The sequence below is a fragment of the Solanum stenotomum genome, chromosome 2 (genome assembly GCF_019186545.1).
Source record: "Solanum stenotomum isolate F172 chromosome 2, ASM1918654v1, whole genome shotgun sequence".
Taxonomy (NCBI): domain Eukaryota; kingdom Viridiplantae; phylum Streptophyta; class Magnoliopsida; order Solanales; family Solanaceae; genus Solanum; species Solanum stenotomum.
In genome coordinates this window covers 22,489,536-22,510,906 of record NC_064283.1, presented here as the reverse complement: position 1 = coordinate 22,510,906, position 21,371 = coordinate 22,489,536, and the positions used below count along the sequence as shown (strand labels likewise).

At 34.8% G+C, this 21,371-nt stretch overlaps 3 protein-coding genes across 3 annotated transcripts; 2 read left to right on the top strand and 1 right to left on the bottom strand.

Annotated features, from left to right (window-relative positions):
- Positions 1 to 8,337: 8,337 nt before the first annotated feature.
- Positions 8,338 to 10,496, top strand: LOC125855296 (U-box domain-containing protein 9-like). Its single transcript, XM_049535008.1, has 2 exons — positions 8,338 to 8,595; positions 9,423 to 10,496. The coding sequence occupies exons 1-2, from the start codon at positions 8,338 to 8,340 to the stop codon at positions 10,494 to 10,496; spliced, it is 1,332 nt and encodes a 443-aa protein (XP_049390965.1).
- Positions 10,497 to 11,890: 1,394 nt separating this feature from the next.
- LOC125855819 (uncharacterized) lies at positions 11,891 to 13,695 on the top strand. Its single transcript, XM_049535507.1, has 2 exons — positions 11,891 to 11,988; positions 13,056 to 13,695. The coding sequence occupies exons 1-2, from the start codon at positions 11,891 to 11,893 to the stop codon at positions 13,693 to 13,695; spliced, it is 738 nt and encodes a 245-aa protein (XP_049391464.1).
- Positions 13,696 to 19,401: 5,706 nt separating this feature from the next.
- LOC125855818 (uncharacterized) lies at positions 19,402 to 20,191 on the bottom strand. Its single transcript, XM_049535506.1, has 2 exons — positions 19,937 to 20,191; positions 19,402 to 19,860 (listed from the first exon to the last, which is right to left on the bottom strand). Exons 1-2 carry the CDS (start codon positions 20,189 to 20,191, stop codon positions 19,402 to 19,404), a joined length of 714 nt encoding a protein of 237 aa, XP_049391463.1.
- Positions 20,192 to 21,371: the final 1,180 nt, after the last annotated feature.

Here is a 21,371-nt window from a genome sequence, read left to right as displayed (position 1 = left end):
GAGATAAAAAAATAAAAATTTGAAGTTGAAAATATTTTTTAAAAACAAACTTAAATTTTTTTCTTTTTGAAGGGGGTGGGGGTGATAGGGGGCTGATGGGGGGAGGCGAGGGTAGTGGGTGGGGGTTAAAAAAATAAAAAATTGAAATTAGAAATATCTTTTAAAAACAATTCTTAATATTTTTTTGTGAGGGGGTGGTGGTAGGGGGTGGGGGTAGGGGTGAGGGTGGGGTAAAAAAATTGAATTTAAAAACAAGCGTTAACATTATTATTTTTGATGGGGGGTTTGGTTGGGGCGGGGGGCTGGTTTGAGGGTAGGGACAAAATAAATTGATTTTTTCAACAAAAAAGTAATTGTAAGTTGAAGTTGGAAGAGAGTTTTGGAAAATGTTTTCCTTAAGTTTTGAAGAGAAGTCATTTTCCTTAAATTTGAGGAAAATGAGTTGATTTGGAAAGTATTTTCCAAAACATTTAACCCAACCAAACATGAGAAAATTGAAAAACATTTTCCGGAAAATGTTTTCCTTCATACCAAACACACCTAAAATATGAGTCAATTTTGATAACATTATTGCCTCAATTAATAGTGTAATTATCTCAAGGATTTTTAGGTATCTGTGTAGGCAACAAAAATGAATTTCAACAAAAATTGTCGTATGTATTTGTAATGTGTTGATATTGTATAAATACTACTCTCTCCATTTCATATCAAGTTAATTTTTGAGGCATTTTCCATTTATCAAATTAACTTAATTGTTCAATTTTCAAGACTACTTTTAGAGTGTTCTTTCAATTTTACCCTTCATTAGTTAGTATTGGAATTAGTGATTAATTAATATTTAGTTATTTTAATCATAAATTTGACAATAATTAATAAGGGTAAAAATGGAAAACTAGGTTCAATTTATGTCTTAATCTACTTTTCTTAAAGGGTGTGAAACAACTCAAAAATTAACTTAATATGAAATGGAGGGAGTATATACTATGTCTATATAATGTATAACTATGTATTAGAGATGTATATACATTCATATACATTGTTCATACAATACTTATATTTTGCATATTCTAAACTACCCAAATTTTAGATATGTTCAAATCGTTGGATGCCTTCATTGGTATGTCAAATCCCTCGACAAGTTCACGAGATCCGATTTGAGGAAGATCCTTACGTAAATCTACCTCCCCATTCTCATCTTCGACAATGACCACTAAGGGGAATATTCTTTGGACCGTGATTGTATGTCGAACAACATGTGAGTCAGGAAAACCAATCTTGCAACGTTTTTATGTCGTATCAAAAGATAGTTTGCACTTGTCACCAAAAGATTGAGGCAGTCAAGAATTGGGTTTGACCTAACTTTGGGATTGATGAAAGAAATTTTATGGGGCTTGCTAGTTATTATCGCAGGTTTGTGAAGAACTTTGCTTCTATTGCTACACATTTGACTAGGTTGACTACAACACCCATCTTGACCTTGTTGATGGAAGGTAAAGATTTCATTGTTTATTCTGATGCTTCACGTTCGGGGTTGAGTGTTGTGTTGATGTAGGAAAGAATGCCATAGCTTATGCTTCCATACAGTCGAAGGTCCATGAGAGGAACTATCGTACCCATGACTTGGAGTTGGCAGCGGAGGTGTTTGCTCACAAGATATGACGACATTATTTGTATGGAGTTAAGTGTTCAGTGATCATCATAATCTTCAATATGTGTTCACTTGGAAGGATCTGAACTTGAGACATAGAAGATGGATGGAATTGCTCAAAGATTATGATGTAATCATTCAATATCATCCGAGCATGACTAATGTGGTGGCAGACGCATTGAGCCAAAAAAAAGTTAGCATAAACATGCAGTTTGGCCTATTTGGGGATATCAAAGCGGCCTTTGGCCAGAGAAATCCAGACCTTGGAGTCCAAGTTTATGTAGTTGGGCATCTCTGAGAAATGGTGTGCTAGCCAATATTGATATTAGCCCACCTTCATAGAGAAAATCATGACTAAACAATTTGAGGATGAAGAGTTGGTCAAACTCAAAGATAATGTGGAGTTGGGAGGGGGGCAGGGGGAAGATGCCAAACTTGATGCTAATGGTATGCTCAAGTTTAGAAGGAGGACTTGTGTTCACTTCGAAAACTTGACCGCACCACTTACGATTTTATATACATATAAATGGTAAAAAATAAACACGAAAATACAACAACAAAACAATTAAGTAAATAATGAAAATGTTATAAAATAATATATTGTGGATGTCCACTACATCAAGAAGTTACTTCATTACTTTCCTCTATTATGAAGATAACCATAACCTCCATAACCTCCACCTTTATAACCATTATTCTTGTAACCTTTCACTTCCATAACCTCCCCATTATATTCATGTTAATGTCATGATTATGACTAACCTTTTGTATGCCTCTATGTTACACTATAAATAGATGCATAAGGGTTCATACTGTATACACTTGAAGACTTAGAATAGGGATAAGGATCTAAAAAATATCTCAACTTTGATAGAATTTGATGTTGCGATACTAAACTTTCATGAGGACCTATTACCTCCCTAGACTATTTAATACCGTATTTTAAACATATATATTTGCCCACGTGTACATAAAAAATAATGCAAAATTATAAATAGTAATGTGTCCACGTGGGCACATATATACCTTTAAAATACACTATTAAATAGTTCAGGGGGGTAAAAAATACACTATTAAATAGTTTAGGGAGGTAATAGGTCCTCATAAAAGTTTAGTATCGTAACAATAAATTCGACCAAAGTTGAGATATTTTTTAGACCCTTATCCCCTTAGAATAATAAAAAAAGTTCTCTTCTCTTGGCTCCCTATTTCTATTGCTTTCATCTTCTATATTTCTTGTCTAATTTTGCTTTAGTTTTACAACATGTTATCAACACGAGTTGCTCATTCTCCGTCAAGAATCAATGGTAGGTATTTCTTGATTTTTTATGAATTATCCTAGTAATTCTTCGATTGCAAGGTATACTTCATATCATCCTATATATTATTTGTACTAACAAAGCTTGTTTTGTGGTTATTTTAAAATGGTTAGTAAATTATGATGATCTTCATAACAATATTAAGGGGGACTATTAAAATGTTTTAATTTATTTTAACTTAGGACTTTTATATGTTTCCAACATATTGTTCTAATTAATTAATTTTTGTTCATTTTTATTCAATTTTAAGTCAAATTCAGATTATATTTATGGTATTCAATATTTATTTGTTTGGTAATGCATTTGGTTTATTAAGACATTGGTTGAGGGTAAGACGGTGAATTCTGGTTTCACTGCACCAAGTGAGTAAGACATCGAGTTAAAGTCTCGGTGCACCATGATAATAAGAAGTTGGGTTCAAGTCCCATTGATTTATGACCAAAGGCGTTTTTATATGGGTAAGACATTGGGTTTAAGTCCTAATGCACTATAGTGATGATATGATGATGACTAACATAAAATTTTATACTTTTGACTGAAATTCATGAAATTTACCCAATTAATTTGCTCCATTCTCTTATGTGAATGTGGTAGTAGTGCATAATATGTCTGAAAAATGACAAGTGGTTGAATGTATGAATATGAGAGTGGTAAAATGTTAATGTTCACCATTGTGGTAATTAAAAGGAAGAACATTATGGGTTCTTAAGACAGTCCTTCAAATGTGAAGGTAATTTTGTCCATTAAAGTGGTATGAAAGGTTATTGGACACATTGTTTCTTAAGATGCTCCTTCAAATGTGAAGGTAATTTTTGAAGGTAATTTTTATCCATCAAAGTGGTATGATAAGTTACTGGGCACATTGTTGTTGGTGCAACCCAAATTTGAAAAGTTTTGTAAATCCTCCATCGAAATAAAGGAACACAAAGTGGTAGTACATTTGGTACATTTGACCTCTTAAAATGATGCTGAGGTGAGTCACATAAATTTGATAAATGCGAAAGTATGACAATGAGTTTCTAATAAAAACTTATGGAGCATGTTCAAATGGTTATGGTCCATTTCTTAAAGAAAATGTGACTTGTGTTCTTATGGATAAGAACATGTTCATGTATTGTTGGATAAATGTCACATCTTACCTCTACGGGAGGTTTGAGAGATTGAAAAGAAATATTTTGACATAAGTGGTCATTTAGTCATATACTTTAAATACTACACAAATATTGTGGTATGTTAAATTATGAACTATTGAAGGACAAAAGAAAGAAATTATGACCAAAATAAATATTGTTGTGTGGTAACACAAATTTGTCATTGGTTGTCAAGAAATAAGTCTTGCATGTGATAATTTTAACCATGACAATAGTAATAATTTTCTCCTTGAAGGATATGGTCACCATAAGAATGGTGTTGTGAAATTTGTGATAGTACACAAAATTAATTGAAAGTTCCGAAAGGGCTAATTTGTTACTATCCGGAGAAATGAAATTGTTCATAATATTGGGGTTGTAGTAAGTCTCAAAAAAGACTTTTCAAGTTTCGAAAGAATTGAACAGAAAAAAATATTATATTGAGACTATAAATTATGGGAAGATTTAATATCTTCAAATTACTACAACCAAAGTGGATTATAAATATTTACGTATAAAATTACCCATTTTTTTCATTGTTTGTTGTATACAAATATGAGCATGATGATGGAATTACATGCAAAAGTAAACTAGAAGTTTACTAGAATAAATATTAGTTGGCATAATCGGTTGGCCATTCCGATTCAAATGTGATGCAAAAGAAATTGAGAATTCATGTGACTATATGTTTATAGAAATAAAAGATTCTTCAAGAATTCTCTTGTACTGCTTGTTCTCATGATAAAATGATCATTGTACCAGCTAAGGTTGAGATTGTATCCCCTGAAATTATTTGGAACATATAAAAAGGTGAATATGGGCCCGTTCACCTGCCATGTGGACCGCTTACTATTATGATTTAATAGATGCATCTATGGTATGGTCACATGTGCATTTGCATCAACTTACAATTAGTTTTTGTAAGGTTGTTTGCTCAAATTGTTAAATTAAAGAGCATAGTTCCAAACTATAAAATTATGTTGATAATACTGGTTGGTTTAGCAGAAATTGTTTGCCTCCAATTATAGCTAGACCACTGATTATGAGAACAAATCTCTCAAATAAAATTTGGTATTAGATGAGTTTATTTAACATGTATGCATCAAGCCAACAAGGTTCTCCAATTACAATTGGTTCAGGGTCAGGAACCAAATAATTTCCATCTAAAATTTTGATGTGTGCACATATGATTTTATTGCTCCACCACGCACAAAGATGGATCCCCAAATGAGGTTGGGGTAAATGTTAGATTTCCTAACATTAGGGGGAGATATGTGTAGCAGCTGAAAATTATGTGTGGGGTGAATTAACTAGATCCTCGTTAAAAAAATGTGAAGTTGAAGTTCAAGAGATAATTCATTTGCAAAATGTTGCAAATAATTTGCCAAATGTATTTGCTGGCCCAATATTTTAATTAAGCTGCAAATGCTCCAATAAATAGTCCTTGAAGGATAGAGTCTATGGTACGCCAAAAGCGTGATAGACCAATCGATTCCAAACGTAAAACTCCTTGGGGAAGGAGAGGAGCAAATTATCAAAATGGTCATAATAATGAGATAAATGCTTTGAAAGAGCACTATGACATAACACTTCATAAAATCTTGGCAAAGGTTCAGATACCTGAAAATGATGAAAAATGAAGAGATCTCGATAAGTTATGTCGTATTGGAATCGAGTCAAATGACCGTCGACAGTATCTTTGATATGAAGTAGCACTCAATGCTGTGATTACGAGGATCTTAAATTCGAATTTGTCATATAATGTGGACAGATAAATGATTGACACTATTCAAGTATATTTTGTTTCACTTAGAAAAGTGATGTTTTTGATCTTATAGTTCATGGATCAAAATATAATGTCAATGTGGTACAAATGAATCATTGTGCGAAAGTATAACCGTAAGATATAAAGTGCGATTTGTGCCTCGAGGTATAAAGGGTTTTCTCAAAAATCCTGACATAATTAAATGGAGATGTATCTCTAGTGGTGGATGCAATGAGACTTGTTTCAGTCTGACAATAAATAAAATATTTGAATATGTATAATGAATGATTATTATGTCTAACTAGACGATGAATGTTATATGAAAATCCTTGAAGGATTTAAAAGGTCTTAAAGCAATTTCATTGAGTACCCAATGGTTTTGAGACTGCTTAACACAAAGAAAGAATATTCTCAACCTCATGAAAATGATTAAAAATGTCATGTATTAGTGCAATCGGTGCACTAACAGATTATTGGTTATGCAAATGCTAGAAGATTATTTGATATATATATATATATATATATATATATATATAAAGTTATGTGAGGGGATTGTCATATTATCATTCAGGGTTATGCCAAGCAACTAACAAAGCAAGTGACTCAACACATAGAAGATGTGTGATTTTCTTTGAGAAGAAAAGACGAGCAACGTATAAAATTGAAATGATCAATCTCTGAATTAGAAATGATTTGATTATGTAGATGCAGAATATTCATTTGATCTGCATAAAGCTCGATCGCAAATGAGCTATTTGTTTACATATGGAGGCACAACAATATCTTGGCATTCAAAGAATCAAGCAGTGGCAACCATTTCTTCAAATCATACATAAATAATATTGATTTATGAAGTAAGTCAGGAGTGTGTATGGTTAGAATCATGATCTATCATATTCAGAAAATATGTGATTTTCCTTTGGCAAAGGATATTCTAACCACCATATACGGAAATAATTTATAGCTCAATTGAAGGGAAGATACAATCAAAAGAGGTCGGACAAAGCATATTTCACCAAAAGTATTTTTCACACATGATCTTCAACAAAATGGTGAGATAGACGTTCAAAGACTCATTCAAGTGATAATCTTGTAAACTTATTCACTAAGGATTGCCAATATAAATATTTGAGAAGTTGTGATATAAGATTGGAATGCATCGTCTCCGAGATATCAAGTAAAGTTTTTATCGGGGGAGAAAAATACGCGTTGTACTCTTTTCCTTAACCATGGTTTTATCCCAATTGGGTTTTCCTGGTAAGGTTTTTAACTAGGCAACATTCAAAGCGTATTAAAAGATATGTGTACTCTTTTTCCTTCACTAGGATTTTTTTTCACGAGGTTTTTTCCTAGTAAGATTTTAACGAGGCATATTATCTATGGACATTCAAGGGGGAGTGTTATAAAATAATATATTGTGGATGTCCATTACATCAAGAAGTTACTCCATTACTTTCCTCCATTATGAAAATAACCATAACCTCCATAACCTCCACCTTTATAACCATTATTCTTGTATCATTTCACTTCCATAACCTCCCCATTATATTCATGTTAATGTCATGTTTATGACTAACCTTTTGTATGCCTCTATGTTACACTATAAATAGAGGCATAAGGGTTCATATTGTATACACTTGAAGACTTGGAATAATCAGAAAAGTTCTCATCTCTTGTCTCCCTATTTCTATTGCTTTCATCTTCTATATTTCTTGTCTAATTTTGCTTTAGTTTTACAACAGAAAAGGGATTATTAACTTTTTTTTTAAAGTTAGCCACCTTTTTTAAAACGGAAGGCGCGATTGCTTGAGCCTTGTAAGGCTCATGTTGTCATATGTCTTACCCTATAATTTTGACATCGTTGATGGCGTAACACCAATGTTTCCCTTTTGATATCATCCTTAAATTGTTTACACTTCAGAAATTTTTGATCAATTTTGTTGGACTTGTGACTCTGGACTCATCATATCGCACATAAAATGTATTACTTCCTTAGAGAAACACTGCTAACGGTTGAGCTATATGCTCTATGTCAATCAATAACTTGTCGAATGCGAGACCCGCGTCTAATAGCGACGTCAGAAGGTTTTTCGTGCCGTTGAGTGCATTTCTCATGCCTGAACTAATTTTATAACTTGAAAATATTTTTAAAATAAATTTTCAAAATCTAATTAAATTTTATGATGAAATAAATTTTTAAGGATACATTTTTATAATCTGATCTAAAATATATGGTCAAACTTTTTTTCGAATACATGAAAACGTTTCATTCCATTTTAACTTTTTTTAAAAAATGATGGTAATTTTTTTTAAAAAAATATTGGTAATTGAAGAAATAGAGAAGGTGGTTAATGAGCTAAAGAAAGAAAGGAAGTGGAGGCGAATGTAACAAATTCTGTAACCACCTGTTATAGTTAGTTATATATATATGTACTACAAATTACAGTAGCTTTCTGTTAAAATTCATATTACTCAATGGCGGAATCGAGCAAACAGGGCGGAAGATTGCAGGCGTTGGCGTGGGTGTCGGCAGATGAACTGAAAAGAGAGTTGCAGAGAAGGGTGAATTGTATAGTTGAAGACGCTGATTACAGTATTGAAGACACTGATGAAGCCATGCATTATTTGAATGCTCTAAAAGACTTGAAATTGAGAGCTACTCCACCCCCTGAATATCTTTGCCCACTTTCTCATCAGCTTATGAAAGACCCTGTTGTTTTGGCTTCTGGACGGGTAATCTTCAATCTTCATTCAATTTTGTTATTGCGGTTGTTGTTTTTCTGGGTTCAAATGTCTAATTTTATTGCTCTTCAACTCTGGTTTGTGCTTCTTGAAATTATTTGTAGTTTCATTGAGTATTTGTTATAAACTATAGTTCTTCATTCTCATTACTCGATTTCCAAGAAAAAGAATGCTGCATATTGTTGTGTTGATTTGCAGTAGTGATTGTTTGTTATGAATATAACCAGAGGCGGATTCGGAATTATAAAGTTGTTCAAGCTGATCAATGGCATGGTGTTCATCTAACCATCAAGAAAAAGAAAAAAAAAAAAGAAGGGAAAGTTAACTATAAGGTCAAGGGTACCTCGTTAGGAAAAGGTGGGAAAGCCGGGGGAAGAGGGGGTTCGTCAGAATGTTTGGTTAATATTACTTTCATAGTGTTACCAATCTGTTGAATGGCATGGTGTTCATCTAGCCATCTAGAAGAAGGTTTGGTTAAAATTGTTTTCATAGTGTTGTTTGGGAATCTGTACAATTTTTCTAGCAGTCTTACAAGGTTCATTTGTAGAGTCAAGAGTGCAAAATCACAAAGCTACCTCTTCCTGAAATTATACTCTGGCTAGATTTACTTGTATTGTATTTGGTTTCCACAAAGCTACCTCTTCCTGATATTCATTTGACAAACTACTTCATTGCTGGAGAGGAGGCTCAGTACTAGACGTTAAATTAGCGTTCCCAAAGTCTAGGAAACACAGATGCCAAATTTCATTTATCTTTGTACTTGGATTGTTTAGGATGGTTGTTTTCGTTAAAATTTTGCATGTTATTGTTGTTTGCAGACATATGACAGACCATTCATTGAAAGGTGGTTCAAGATAGGTAATCGAACCTGCCCTGAAACAAAGGAGGTTCTCTCCAATTTAGATCTCGTCCCAAATCTTCTAATGAGAGAACATATTTCACTGTGGTGCAAGGAGCATGGAATTGAGCTGCCTGATAAGGACCAGGGTATAATCACAGAAGCAGACCGAGATCATTTTAATTCACTGCTTCAGATATTGTCGTCTAATGATGATGTTCCAGAGAAGATAAAGGCTGCAAAACAAGTTCGTATGCTAACTAAACAGTTTCCATCTCTACGGGCTTTTTTCGAAGAGGACAGTATTGCTGTTACCAAATTGCTAGATCCTCTAATGTCTGGAAATGTGAATGATCATCCTAAACTACAAGAAGATTTGATCACAACAGTTATGAACATCTCATTACATGACGCCAATAAAAAGCTTGTAGCAACAAATCCTGTTGTCATTCCTTTACTTGTTGAGTCATTGACGGCTGGAACACTTGAAACAAGAAGCAACTCTGCTGCTGCTCTCTGCACATTATCATTACTTGAGTCAAACAAGTGTATTATAATGAAGGCAGGTGCTCTCGAGCCTTTAGTTAAACTCCTGGATGAGGGACCATTGTTGGCCATGAAAGATGCTGCTGCAGCAATTTATAGTCTCAGTCTTGTCAAAGAAAATAGGGCTATAGCTGTTTTTGAAGGAGCAATAAAGGTGATTATGAAGAAGATCACTGATCGCATACTCATTGATAAAATGTTAGTCCTTCTTGCCATGCTGTCCAGTTATGACAAAGCTATTGAACAGATGATAAAGCTGGATGCAGTCTCTTGTCTTCTTAGTATCATTAAGGAGGACACAAGTGATAACAGCAAGGAGCACTGCATCGCAATTCTTCACACACTGTGTTATAATGACCGAACAAGGTTGCAAGAGATGTCGAGAGATGAGAGTGTTAAAGGGACCATAGCTAATCTTGCCCTAAACGGGACCACTAGAGCCAAGAGGAAGGCGAAAGAAATTGTTGAGCGGATTGACAAATATTTCTCTGGTGCACAAACTAGTTGAGGCTGAATCTTTTGCATATGTACATTCTTAATCACCCCATGTAAGTGATGTTGCTTCTCATTAGACCGAATTCGTCCTTGTAGGAAAATATATATTCTTTTGCTTGTCCATGTTGAGGCTTGTACATTAGTGTGAAATTCTGAGTAGTTTGTGTCACCTTTAAAGACAGATACATCCTGCTTATAATGTTGAAATTGCTTTACTATTGGTTTTGCTATCTCCAGTGTGAAAGGTGAAGATATACAAAATATTTTCAGATGGTTTAGTGTTAAATGGATTGTGTCTGAATTTAGTTAATTACAAGAATCCAGTCAAATTATCTTCCTTGCTGATGAAGGGGCTATGAAAATAGCAGGTTTAGAGTTACATCAAACATTTAAACCTCATTACAAATGAGGTGGAATTAGCTCTTACACTAAAAAAAATGAAAAAGTAAAAAGAGCATGAATACAGAGATTGGTGCACAGGGCATAAAAAACATTCCTCCTAGACTTCAACTACACTATATGAGATTGAACTCTTAATCTCACAACAAGTAATAACTCTATTACTTACCTGAGCCAAAGCAACGCCTCCATTGCCCACTATATTAACTAACTCTAATTAATATAGGCATCAACTTGTAAGACACGTAATTAACTCTAACTGTGTTCGTACGATCAGTAACCAAGAAAAGACTTGATACATTTCTTTATAGATGAGAAACAAATCTTACAATTTCAGCACAATACAAGCATTTAAAACAACAACACTTCAAGATTGCCCTTGTTCACTCTATTAGGTCCCTTGTCGTGTGATTAGTTCTTGAAATACAAAAATCAGTACTGACATGAAATTTTGATCCATAGTGGTACCTGAATTGTGCCAGCTAGAAGAAACTTGTTTTTTGGTAAAGGAATTTTTCCCTGTGAACAATAAAGCATCTAATGATAAGCATGAAAGTTCATATACAAGATAAAACAAAATTTTATTTTAGAAAGTTAATCTTAGTATACATGCTAGGTTGACTCCGCATATGAAGGACCATTGTTTGATAGGAAGGTACTGTGAGGCTGATTGAATAACAAGAAAATTCGTCCCAGAGTTTGCACTAATCTAGCCTTCTCTATAACTTCTGAGCCTTATGAATCCAGAGTAATTTCCCTAGATAGTCACTCATGTTTGGGAAATTACGTAGGAATATCATTTATGTTTGTTTTAGGACTACAATATCACCCAACTTTACCTAATTTTCTTAAAACATATTTGACACAATAAATACATTATCTCTTTTCTACTAGGATGCAAATGTCACATTATTCCTTTTTTTTTATTATTAACAATTTTTTTTAAAAAAATTAGACAATCCATATATTATACCCGGTGAAAAAAAAATTTACATAAGGAATTGTAATATGAGCTCCTCCGATTCTTCAAGAAAATATGTGGCTTCCTCCGGTTCTTCAAGGAATAAATTAACGAATTTGCATAAGGAACTGTCTCCTGAGCCGCTGTAAACGTTTGATGTCGACCAAAGAAATCGCCACGAGGTAAAATTCAAGTTTTCTTCTGATTCTTTTATTTTTGAAGTGTAAATTGTGAAATAATTTGAATACTTAACATGATATTGGAGTTATTTTCTTAAAATTTAGGGGGTTTTGCTTGCTTGTTTTTGAATCGGATATTTCTATTGTTTGAATCTGCCTAAGCTTTGAACAAATGTTTATAGTTTGTGTAAAAATCTTTTTTTTTACCATGAACAAGAAACCTTTGATTTTTTACCGTGAACAAGCAACAGATGTTTATAGTTTGTGTAAAAATCAATGTTCCTAATATCTAGTTTATCTCTAAATATCCAACTAAATTTATTGTTTATTCATTAGCTTCAAGTAGCTATTTAATTTTTTCCTCGACAGCAAGACTAAATTTTTGTATGGATATAATGGCAAATACTCGTAAATGAAACATAGGGTAAAGATTTTCACTATAAAATTGAAGTAACTAGATTTTCATAGAGAATGGATTAATGCTCTCTTATAGATACATTAAACATAAGCTGTCATTTAAAGAATTAAAAAAATATTATTAATAAATTAAAAAATGTGACATGGCATCCTAGTAGGAGAGAGATAATGTATTTTTTGGGGAAAATGCATAAGTAAACCCCCAACCTATGCCCGAAATCCCAGAGACACACCTAACCTTTACTAAATTCCTATTACCCCCCCCCCCCCCCCCCCCCCCCCCCCNCCCCTCCCCCAAACTTATTTTTTTATTAACTTTTTACCACTTTTTGGCCTACGTGGCTGAGTCCGTGACTTCACCTATGTTAGGCGTGTGGGTGCAATTTTTAGACAACACTGACCAATAAAAAATTGGCCACGTGTTAAAATAAACTTTATTGTTGTTTATTGTTCTTCATCTTTAACTACGTTTTCTTCTTCTTTATTGTTCTTCATCTTTAGAAAAAAAGACCTTCATTATCATTATCATTCAAGTTAAATTTCTTCTTGCTTCGAAAAGGTAAAGTAAAATTTTAATATATTCTTTATATTTACACCTTTTTATTTCTATTGTTAGTTCTGATTTTAAATTTCTTTCACAATTTTTATGTATAAATATTAGGGTTATGACAAAATCCGAGTTGAATAAGTTGTGTATGGATGAGAATGATTCAATGATCAATGCGGAAGTGCGATGCAAGCATGGAATTTTATTGCAAATCCAGACGTCTTGGTCAGATCGCAATCCCGGAAGACGATTTTGGTCTTGTCCTCACTATGAGGCCACGAACTGTAATTTTTTTAGATGGAGAGACAAGGAGAGAGTTGATGAAAGATCTCGGTTTATTCTTCCGAAATTGGTGAATAGGATTAAGGAGTTAGAAGAAAAATATGAGCGTATGATGATGCAATTGGAACAGGTTGATAATTCCAACATTGAACAGTCAAAACAAGAAAAAATTCCTTTGGATGAAGGTGAAAGTCTTCGAAATCGTTATGAAAATCTCAACATCAATTCAAAGGGGAAGGGTTGTGCTATAAAAGAAATGGGTGATTTGAAAGAGAAGAAAATGAAAGGGATGAAAATGAAGAAAAATGATGAAGGCTGTCGTTGTTTTGGGAAATTTCTTTGTTGTTTGATGATTTGTTTTGTTGATATATTTGTTAGCTTTCTAACCCAAGTTGGTAGGTTGAAGGATCAAATGAAATTGCCATAATTTTGTGTGGTATTGAAACCTTTATTTGCTCTACTGTAATGAAAATTTGAATTTGTTTGTGTTTGAAAATGTCTTAATTCTCTATTTGCCATGATTTGTTTGTGTTTGAAATTGTAAAATGAAGTAAGTCAAGAGGTATTAATCACAGTACCTATTCTCCCAACAAAGCTACACAGAAATAACACAAAACACATTGCATAAGTACNNCCAACAAAGCTACACAGAAATAACACAAAACACATTGCATAAGTACCCAAAATTGTAGTACCTATTCTTGCAAATAAAAATAAAGCTTCACATAAATAATACAAGTCACATTGCATAAGTGCCCAGAATTTCATTACTTAAGAGCAAATTTTCAGTACAAAGTTGATTCTAAAAGTGAACTTAAAAGCACAATAAAATTTTCACACTGCATAAGTACCCATAATTTTAGTACTATTTGTTAAAGATCGAGATAAGATCAGTTAGATATAATTATTAGTTACTAGTGATAATCTTAGATATAGAGTCCATGTTAAAGTATAACTCTATCTCTAGATAGTTGTCTTGTATTAGGAGTATTACTCTCTATGCTCTGCACGACTTGTAAGTGTATAAACACACTATGATGTACTCTGTATTTCTTCATCAGCTAATACAAAATCATTACGCTATATTAGCCTCAGATTTCTCATGGTATCAGAGCTTTAAGCTCTTCTTCCGCTATAATTCTAGACTACTAAAACTCTGTTTTAGAAGCCAAATGGCATCAGCCTCCAACACACTCTCAACCTCCTCACTTCACCATCTCATTGCTTCAGTCTCAATTAAACTCAAGCCCTCAAATTACCTGATATGTAGGACTCAAATGTTGCAGCTTATCCAAGTCATGAGACTAACATATCTCATTCGGGATGAACCAAAAACAATTATCACTGAAGAAGACACTTCTAGCAGTGACAAAAACAGTGGAAAAACCAGTGATAAAGGCAGTGAAAATGATGATAGGGAGGAGAAGGACGTGTTGCTGAGAAGTTGGATCTCTGGTACACTATCAGAGGAAACCATGTACCTCATTGTAGGCTGCAATACTGCAAAAGAGATGTGGGAAACCTTGGAGGAAACATACCTTCAAGCTACCAAGGACAAAGAATTCCAATTGAAGCAACAACTTCAAACTATCAGGCTTGGAAACAAGTCTACAGATGAATTCTTGAAAGAATTCAAGGGCATATGTGATGGTTTAGCAGCCATACACAAGCCAGTAGATGAGGATAGCAAGGTGATAAATTTTGCCAGAGGACTAGGTCCTAAGTATAAAACCTTCAGGACTGTCATGCTTGGCAAACCACCTTATCCAACTTTGAACCAACTGATCAATGCATTGAGAGGCTTTGATCTCAGGGAGGATGATGGAGAAGAATCACAACATGTTAACCATAACACAGCCTTCACTGCTCAACAGGTAAATCGAAACAGGTCCAGCAACTATAGGGGTAGAGGAAACTCCTATTCAAAGAGAGGAAATATGAACTACAACTCAAGAGGCAGGGGTTTTAGACCATCTGGACAAAGCACACATCAAGCTGCTCAAGGACAAGGCACTGAAAATCCCTCCAGGGAGAAGGAAGAAGTTGTTGCTTGTCAAATTTGTGGTAGGAATAACCACACCGCACTCAAATGCTTCTACAGGTGGGATTTCTCATACCAAGCATCAGAGGACTTGCCCCGAACCTTAGCATCTGTTAATCTGAATGATCCTAACATTGGAGATAATGCAGTCTATGTTGACTCAGGAGCAAGTACTCACATGACAAATTCTTCAGGTAAGCTATCTAATCTAAAACCTTATAAAGGTACCGATAAGATTGTAGTGGGAAATGGAAGTGAACTTAATATCACTCACATAGGCAGTGGAAGTGTATCTGGTTTAAAACTAAATGAGGTCCTTGTTGTTTCTGAACTTAAGAAGAAACTCTTGTCAGTAAGTAAGCTAACTAAGGATAATTATTGTACAATTGAGTTTGACGAATCAACTTTTGATGTAAAGGACAAGGTAACAGGGAAGCAGCTGGCCAAGGGATCTAGAAGGGGAGGTATCTATGCCTTGGAAGACAACAATCTGCTAGCATTGGCAACAACACAGACAGGAAGGAGTAGTTTAAGTTCTAGATTTAGTTCTAGTGATGTTTGGCATGCCAGACTTGGGCACCCAAACTCTAAATTTTTAGAAGTTTTAGACAAAAATAAGTGTATCAATATCACTTGTTGGAATAAAAATCCTACTGTTTGTGTTAGTTGTCAAATGGGAAAAGGTTGTAAATTGCCTTTTAATTTGAGAAATAAAACTGAGAAAGAACCATTGCTGAAAATACATTGTGATTTGTGGGGTCCTGCACCAATTGAGTCTTCACAACACATGAAATTCTATGCATTGTTTTTGGATGATCATAGTAGATACACTTGGCTATATCCATTGAGAAGGAAATCAGATTTCTTTGAAGTGTTTGTTAAGTTCCAAAAAATGGTTAAAAAACAGTTTACTAAAAGCATTAAGGTATTCCAATGTGATGGAGGTGGTGAGTTCTCTAGCTCAAAGTTCATTAACCACTTGGAAAATTGTGGTATTGTTAGGCATATATCCTGTCCAAATACACCTGAGCAGAATGGCATTGCTGAAAGGAAACATAGGCATGTAGTAGAGACTGGTTTAACATTGTTGTTTCACGCTAAACTGCCTTTATCTATGTGGACGGAAGCCTTCCTTACAGCTGTGTTTCTTATAAACAGGTTACCATCTTCAGTACTTAAGGACACACCTTTCCATAAACTCCATGGAACACATCCTGATTACAATAGCTTAAAGGTGTTTGGGTGCAGGTGTTTTCCCTACATCAAAGGAAGCAACAAGTTTTCACCAAAGACATATCCATGTGTCTTCATTGGATACAGTAGCCTTCACAAAGGTTACAAATGCTATTATCCATCCACAAGAAGGGTCTTTATATCAAGACATGTTGTGTTTGATGAACTAACTCTTCCTTATGTGCAGGGAAACAACAATGAAAGTGATTCTGCAGGTTCCATTCATCTCGCCACATTCTCTGAATTTTTCTCAGAATCAAAGACCACAATTGATGACGTGCCAAGTCAGGAGTCTGACTCATCTGAGCATCTTCCTACTGATATATTGCTAGATGAACTAGCACCTGAAGAACCTCAACAATATACTGAGGAATTGTCACCATCTACATCTCCCACATCACTTGAGAACTCATCTAATGATTCTCCTAATGAGGCACAAGATGCTGAAATGATGCAGACACAACTATATGAGGATGAGCAGCAGCCCCAAGAATTCAGCATTGCAGATCGAAGGGGACTTCAATTTGAGGATGATCTATCTAAACTCTTTACTGATCAAGTCCAACCTCAATTACAGGCTCCATCTCAACCATCGACATCAGAACATGTCATGATAACCAGGTCAAAAGCTAAAAACTTATCTCACAGTTCATTATCTGCAACTAGGAAAAACACTGCACTTGGTGAACCTATGTCCCTCAAAGAAGCACTTAGCATTCCACACTGGGTAGCAGCTATGAAGGAGGAGTTGCAAGCACTGCATGAAAATGAGACCTGGATTCTGGTTCCCAGAACTTCTAAGATGAATGTAGTAGGATCCAAATGGGTGTTTAAGACCAAAATGAAGTCAGATGGTTCAATTGAGAGACATAAGGCGAGATTAGTTGCAAAGGGCTACTCACAGCTTGAAGGAGTAGATTTTGAAGAAACCTTTAGCCCTGTTGTGAAAGCAACTACTATAAAAGTTGTTCTATCTCTTGCAGTCACACAACATTGGTTTATTAGACAACTTGATGTTAAAAATGCATTCCTCCATGGATATCTTGCAGAAGAAGTGTACATGAGTCAACCACCAGGATTTGTTGATCCAAACTATCCGAGCCATGTCTGCCAGTTGAAAAAGGCACTGTATGGTCTCAAACAGGCTCCTAGAGCCTGGTTTGAAAGGTTCAGCTTGTATCTGCTCTACATTGGCTTCAAGTGCAGTAGAGCTGACTCATCTCTGTTCACTCTTCATAGTCCAGCAGGAACAATACTACTGTTGTTATATGTAGATGACATAATTGTGACAGGCAACAACTCAAAGCAAATGGATGAAGTTGTGAAGAAATTGAGCATTGAATTTTCCATGAAGGACCTTGGACAACTAAGTTTCTTCCTAGGTGTTGAAGTTACCTATTTTGCAGATGGAATTCACTTGTCTCAAAGAAAATATGCTACTGATTTGCTCAAGAAAGTGGACATGGAAGATGCAAAGGAAGTGCCTACTCCCTTAGTACAGAAGCATGGCTTATAGGAAGCTATTGGAACTCCAGATGATTCCTCAGTATATAGGAGCATTGTAGGAAGCTTACAATACTTGACACTAACCAGACCAGATATAACTCATGCTGTGAACCTTGCAAGTCAGTTCATGCAGAATCCAAATTTTGTGCACCTCCAAGCTGTAAAGAGAATACTCAGATATGTAAAGGGAACTATTACTCATGGTTTGTGTATTACTTCTCAGTCCTCACTCAGGTTGTATGGTTTCTCGGATGCTGACTGGGCAGGATGTGCAACAACAAGAAGATCCACCACTGGTTACATCATATATCTTGGTGCAAATTGTGTGTCCTGGTCCTCTCGAAAACAGAACACAGTTGCAAGGTCAAGTGTAGAAGCTGAGTATAGAGCCTTAGTTGCTACAGCTGCTGAGCTCACATGGCTGACTTACATTCTGCAAGATATTGGAATATACATCAAGTCTGCTCCTACACTGTTTTGTGACAATATGAGTGCACTGTATATGACCACAAATCCAGTATTACATGCTAGAACCAAACATGTAGAATTGGATTATCATTTTGTTAGAGAAAAAGTAGCTCAAGGGCAGTTAATCACTCAATTTGTTCGATCAAGAGATCAACTAGCGGACATTCACACGAAGGCACTGGCAAAGGACCAATTCTTGTTTTTCAGAGACAAGCTAAGAGTAGTAAACTCACCTCCAATTAGCTTGAGGGGAAGTGTTAAAGATCGAGATAAGATCAGTTAGATATAATTATTAGTTACTAGTGATAATCTTAGATATAGAGTCCATGTTAAAGTATAACTCTATCTCTAGATAGTTGTCTTGTATTAGGAGTATTACTCTCTATGCTCTGCACGACTTGTAAGTGTATAAATACACTATGATGTACTCTGTATTTCTTCATCAGCTAATACAAAATCATTACGCTATATTAGCCTCAGATTTCTCACATTCAAGAATGTTCAAGGTGAGCGCCAGGTTCGAATCTTGGTAGTATCGTTTTTTCCCATAGTTTCATGCGATTTTCATTTTTATTTTCCAAATAAATGAAAATTTGATTTTCTTTGAAAATATATTGGAATTTATATATTTTACTAGAATTAAATAATAGATTTATTTATAAAATTAAGTAAACTTCATAACTTTATTAAAGTTTTCAGTAATTAAAATTAAAAAATACATTTTCTTTTACTAATTTTAAGTCAAACATTTAATTTATATTTGATTAAGGAATAATATAATTATAAGTAAGACTAAATACATAAGTGTAATCATTTAAAATTTATAAATAATTATGATTGTCGCAATATTTTCTAATCTTGATAATTATTTTCTTGATGCGAATTTTATTGACTACAATATGATCGGATTTGGAAGTATTCCTTAGTTAGTTTCAAAAATTGAATAACGTATATATACANTGTAAACCAGCTTTCAAGTGGATGATTAATACCTCTTGCTGCACTTCCCAGTCCCTTGCCCCTTCCTTTACCACTCCAAGCTCTTGATGATACTCCAGCACCACTTACACTTGCACTTGCTTCATGTGTTGGTGTTCTTGAAGTTGTTGGAGGTGCAGTGGTTCTAGGTGAAGTCCTTGATGCACTTGCACTTGCACTTGCTTCATGTCTTGGTGTTCTTGAAGTTGTTGGAGGTGCAGTGGTTCTAGGTGCAACCTTTGATGCACTTGCACTTGCACTTGCACTTGCACTTGCACATGCACTTGCACTTACACTTACACTTGCATTTTTAGGTCTGCCTCTCCCCCTTTTTGCAACAGGCTCACTCTTAATATTTGTTGATTTCTAATTTGCAAAAAAACATTTATTATATTAGTAAATTGATTAAACTTTAAAAGTAAGTGACAAAATAGTAATGTACCTTTGGTCTTCCCCTTTCCCTTCCCCTTCCCTTTCTTGAGCTTGATGGTTCTTCAACATTTGAAGTAGGGGTAGCTCTATGTTCCTCGGCAATAGAACCAACTCCATCACTCCTTCGTAAATGACAACTTCTTTTGTTGTGATCTTTAACATGGCAAAGACTACATGTCATAGTTAGTCCAGTTTTAGACAGATTACCAGACACCTTAGTTTCACCAACCTCTTTCCTTCTCAGCTTTCTAGGCCTGCCTGGCATTTTTTTAATCACTGGTGGAGCAACTAGAGGATTTCTTGATTCTGGCCACATTGGCATGTTATTCATAGGTTGTATGAAATGTGAGTAAGTCATCAAATACCTCTCTTTAGAGTAGCATGAATGAATGAAATCATGTGGATCATATTGTCTATGCAACATTGCAGCTAAGGCGTGTGCACATGGTATTCCATTCAACATCCAAGATCTACAACTACACTCCCTCTTTCTCAAACATACAGTGTGTTGTTTGTATCCATCTAAAACCTTATATCCAGTTACTCCATTAAACTCAATGTTACATGCCATTGACTTATCAATATTTTCTTCTAATACTTTCATTGCTATTGGAGAAAAGTTGGTTATCCAAGAGTTTGGAAATTCACTTAACCTAGCTAACCTAGTCATGACCTTAATCCTTATCTCTTCAAGCATACTAATAATGATTTTATGCCTTGTAGACAAAATCCAAGCATTAAAGCTCTCACACATATTATTATCTATTGCATCAGACTTGACTTCACAATTAAAATACACTTTACACCAATATTATTTATCATAGTAAATTAGATCATCCACTATACCCGTACCTAGTTTAGACAGCTCCTCCAGATTTTCTCTGAATTCAGCTTCAAAAGTACTTCTAGCACACTTCCAGAACAATTTCTTCCTTTGCAGCCCTTTCCAATTCTGTGACCAATTTGCTAGCATATGCTTAGCACACCTTCTTTCCTCACAAGTTGGCAACAACTTCTTAATAGCTAAATCTAGTCCATACAAGTTACAACAAACATTAAATAATTAAGTTGTAAAAATAGTAAACCAACAGAGAAATAAAAACAAGTTTACCTTTTGCATGGCTGACATAATGGTGAAATTTGTTCCATCTCCTAATCCCAAATCTTCTTGCAATAGAGAAATAAACCAACTCCAACTGTTTGTGTTCTCATTTTCAACTACAGCCCAAGCAAGTGAAAGCATTTGATTATTGCCATCTTTGGCCACTGCAATAAGTAATTGACCCTTGCATACCCCCTTCAAGAAACAACCATCCAAACCAATGCATTTTCTAGTTGACATGAATGCCATCTTGAGTGCAGCAAAACAGATGTAAAATGCCTCAAATACTACCCTACCATCTTCATTAGCTTCACCAAGCTTCACCACATAAGTACTCCCAGGA

Excerpts from the sequence above, each read along its gene's own strand:
- LOC125855819 (XM_049535507.1), top strand. The coding sequence starts at position 11,891 with ATGAGCTCCTCCGATTCTTCAAGAAAATATGTGGCTTCCTCCGGTTCT. Across the intron at positions 11,989-13,055 it reads GAACTGTCTCCTGAGCCGCT|TTCTGATTTTAAATTTCTTT; the intron begins GTAAACGTTTGA and ends TTCTATTGTTAG.
- LOC125855296 (XM_049535008.1), top strand. The coding sequence starts at position 8,338 with ATGGCGGAATCGAGCAAACAGGGCGGAAGATTGCAGGCGTTGGCGTGG. Across the intron at positions 8,596-9,422 it reads TTGTTTTGGCTTCTGGACGG|ACATATGACAGACCATTCAT; the intron begins GTAATCTTCAAT and ends TGTTGTTTGCAG.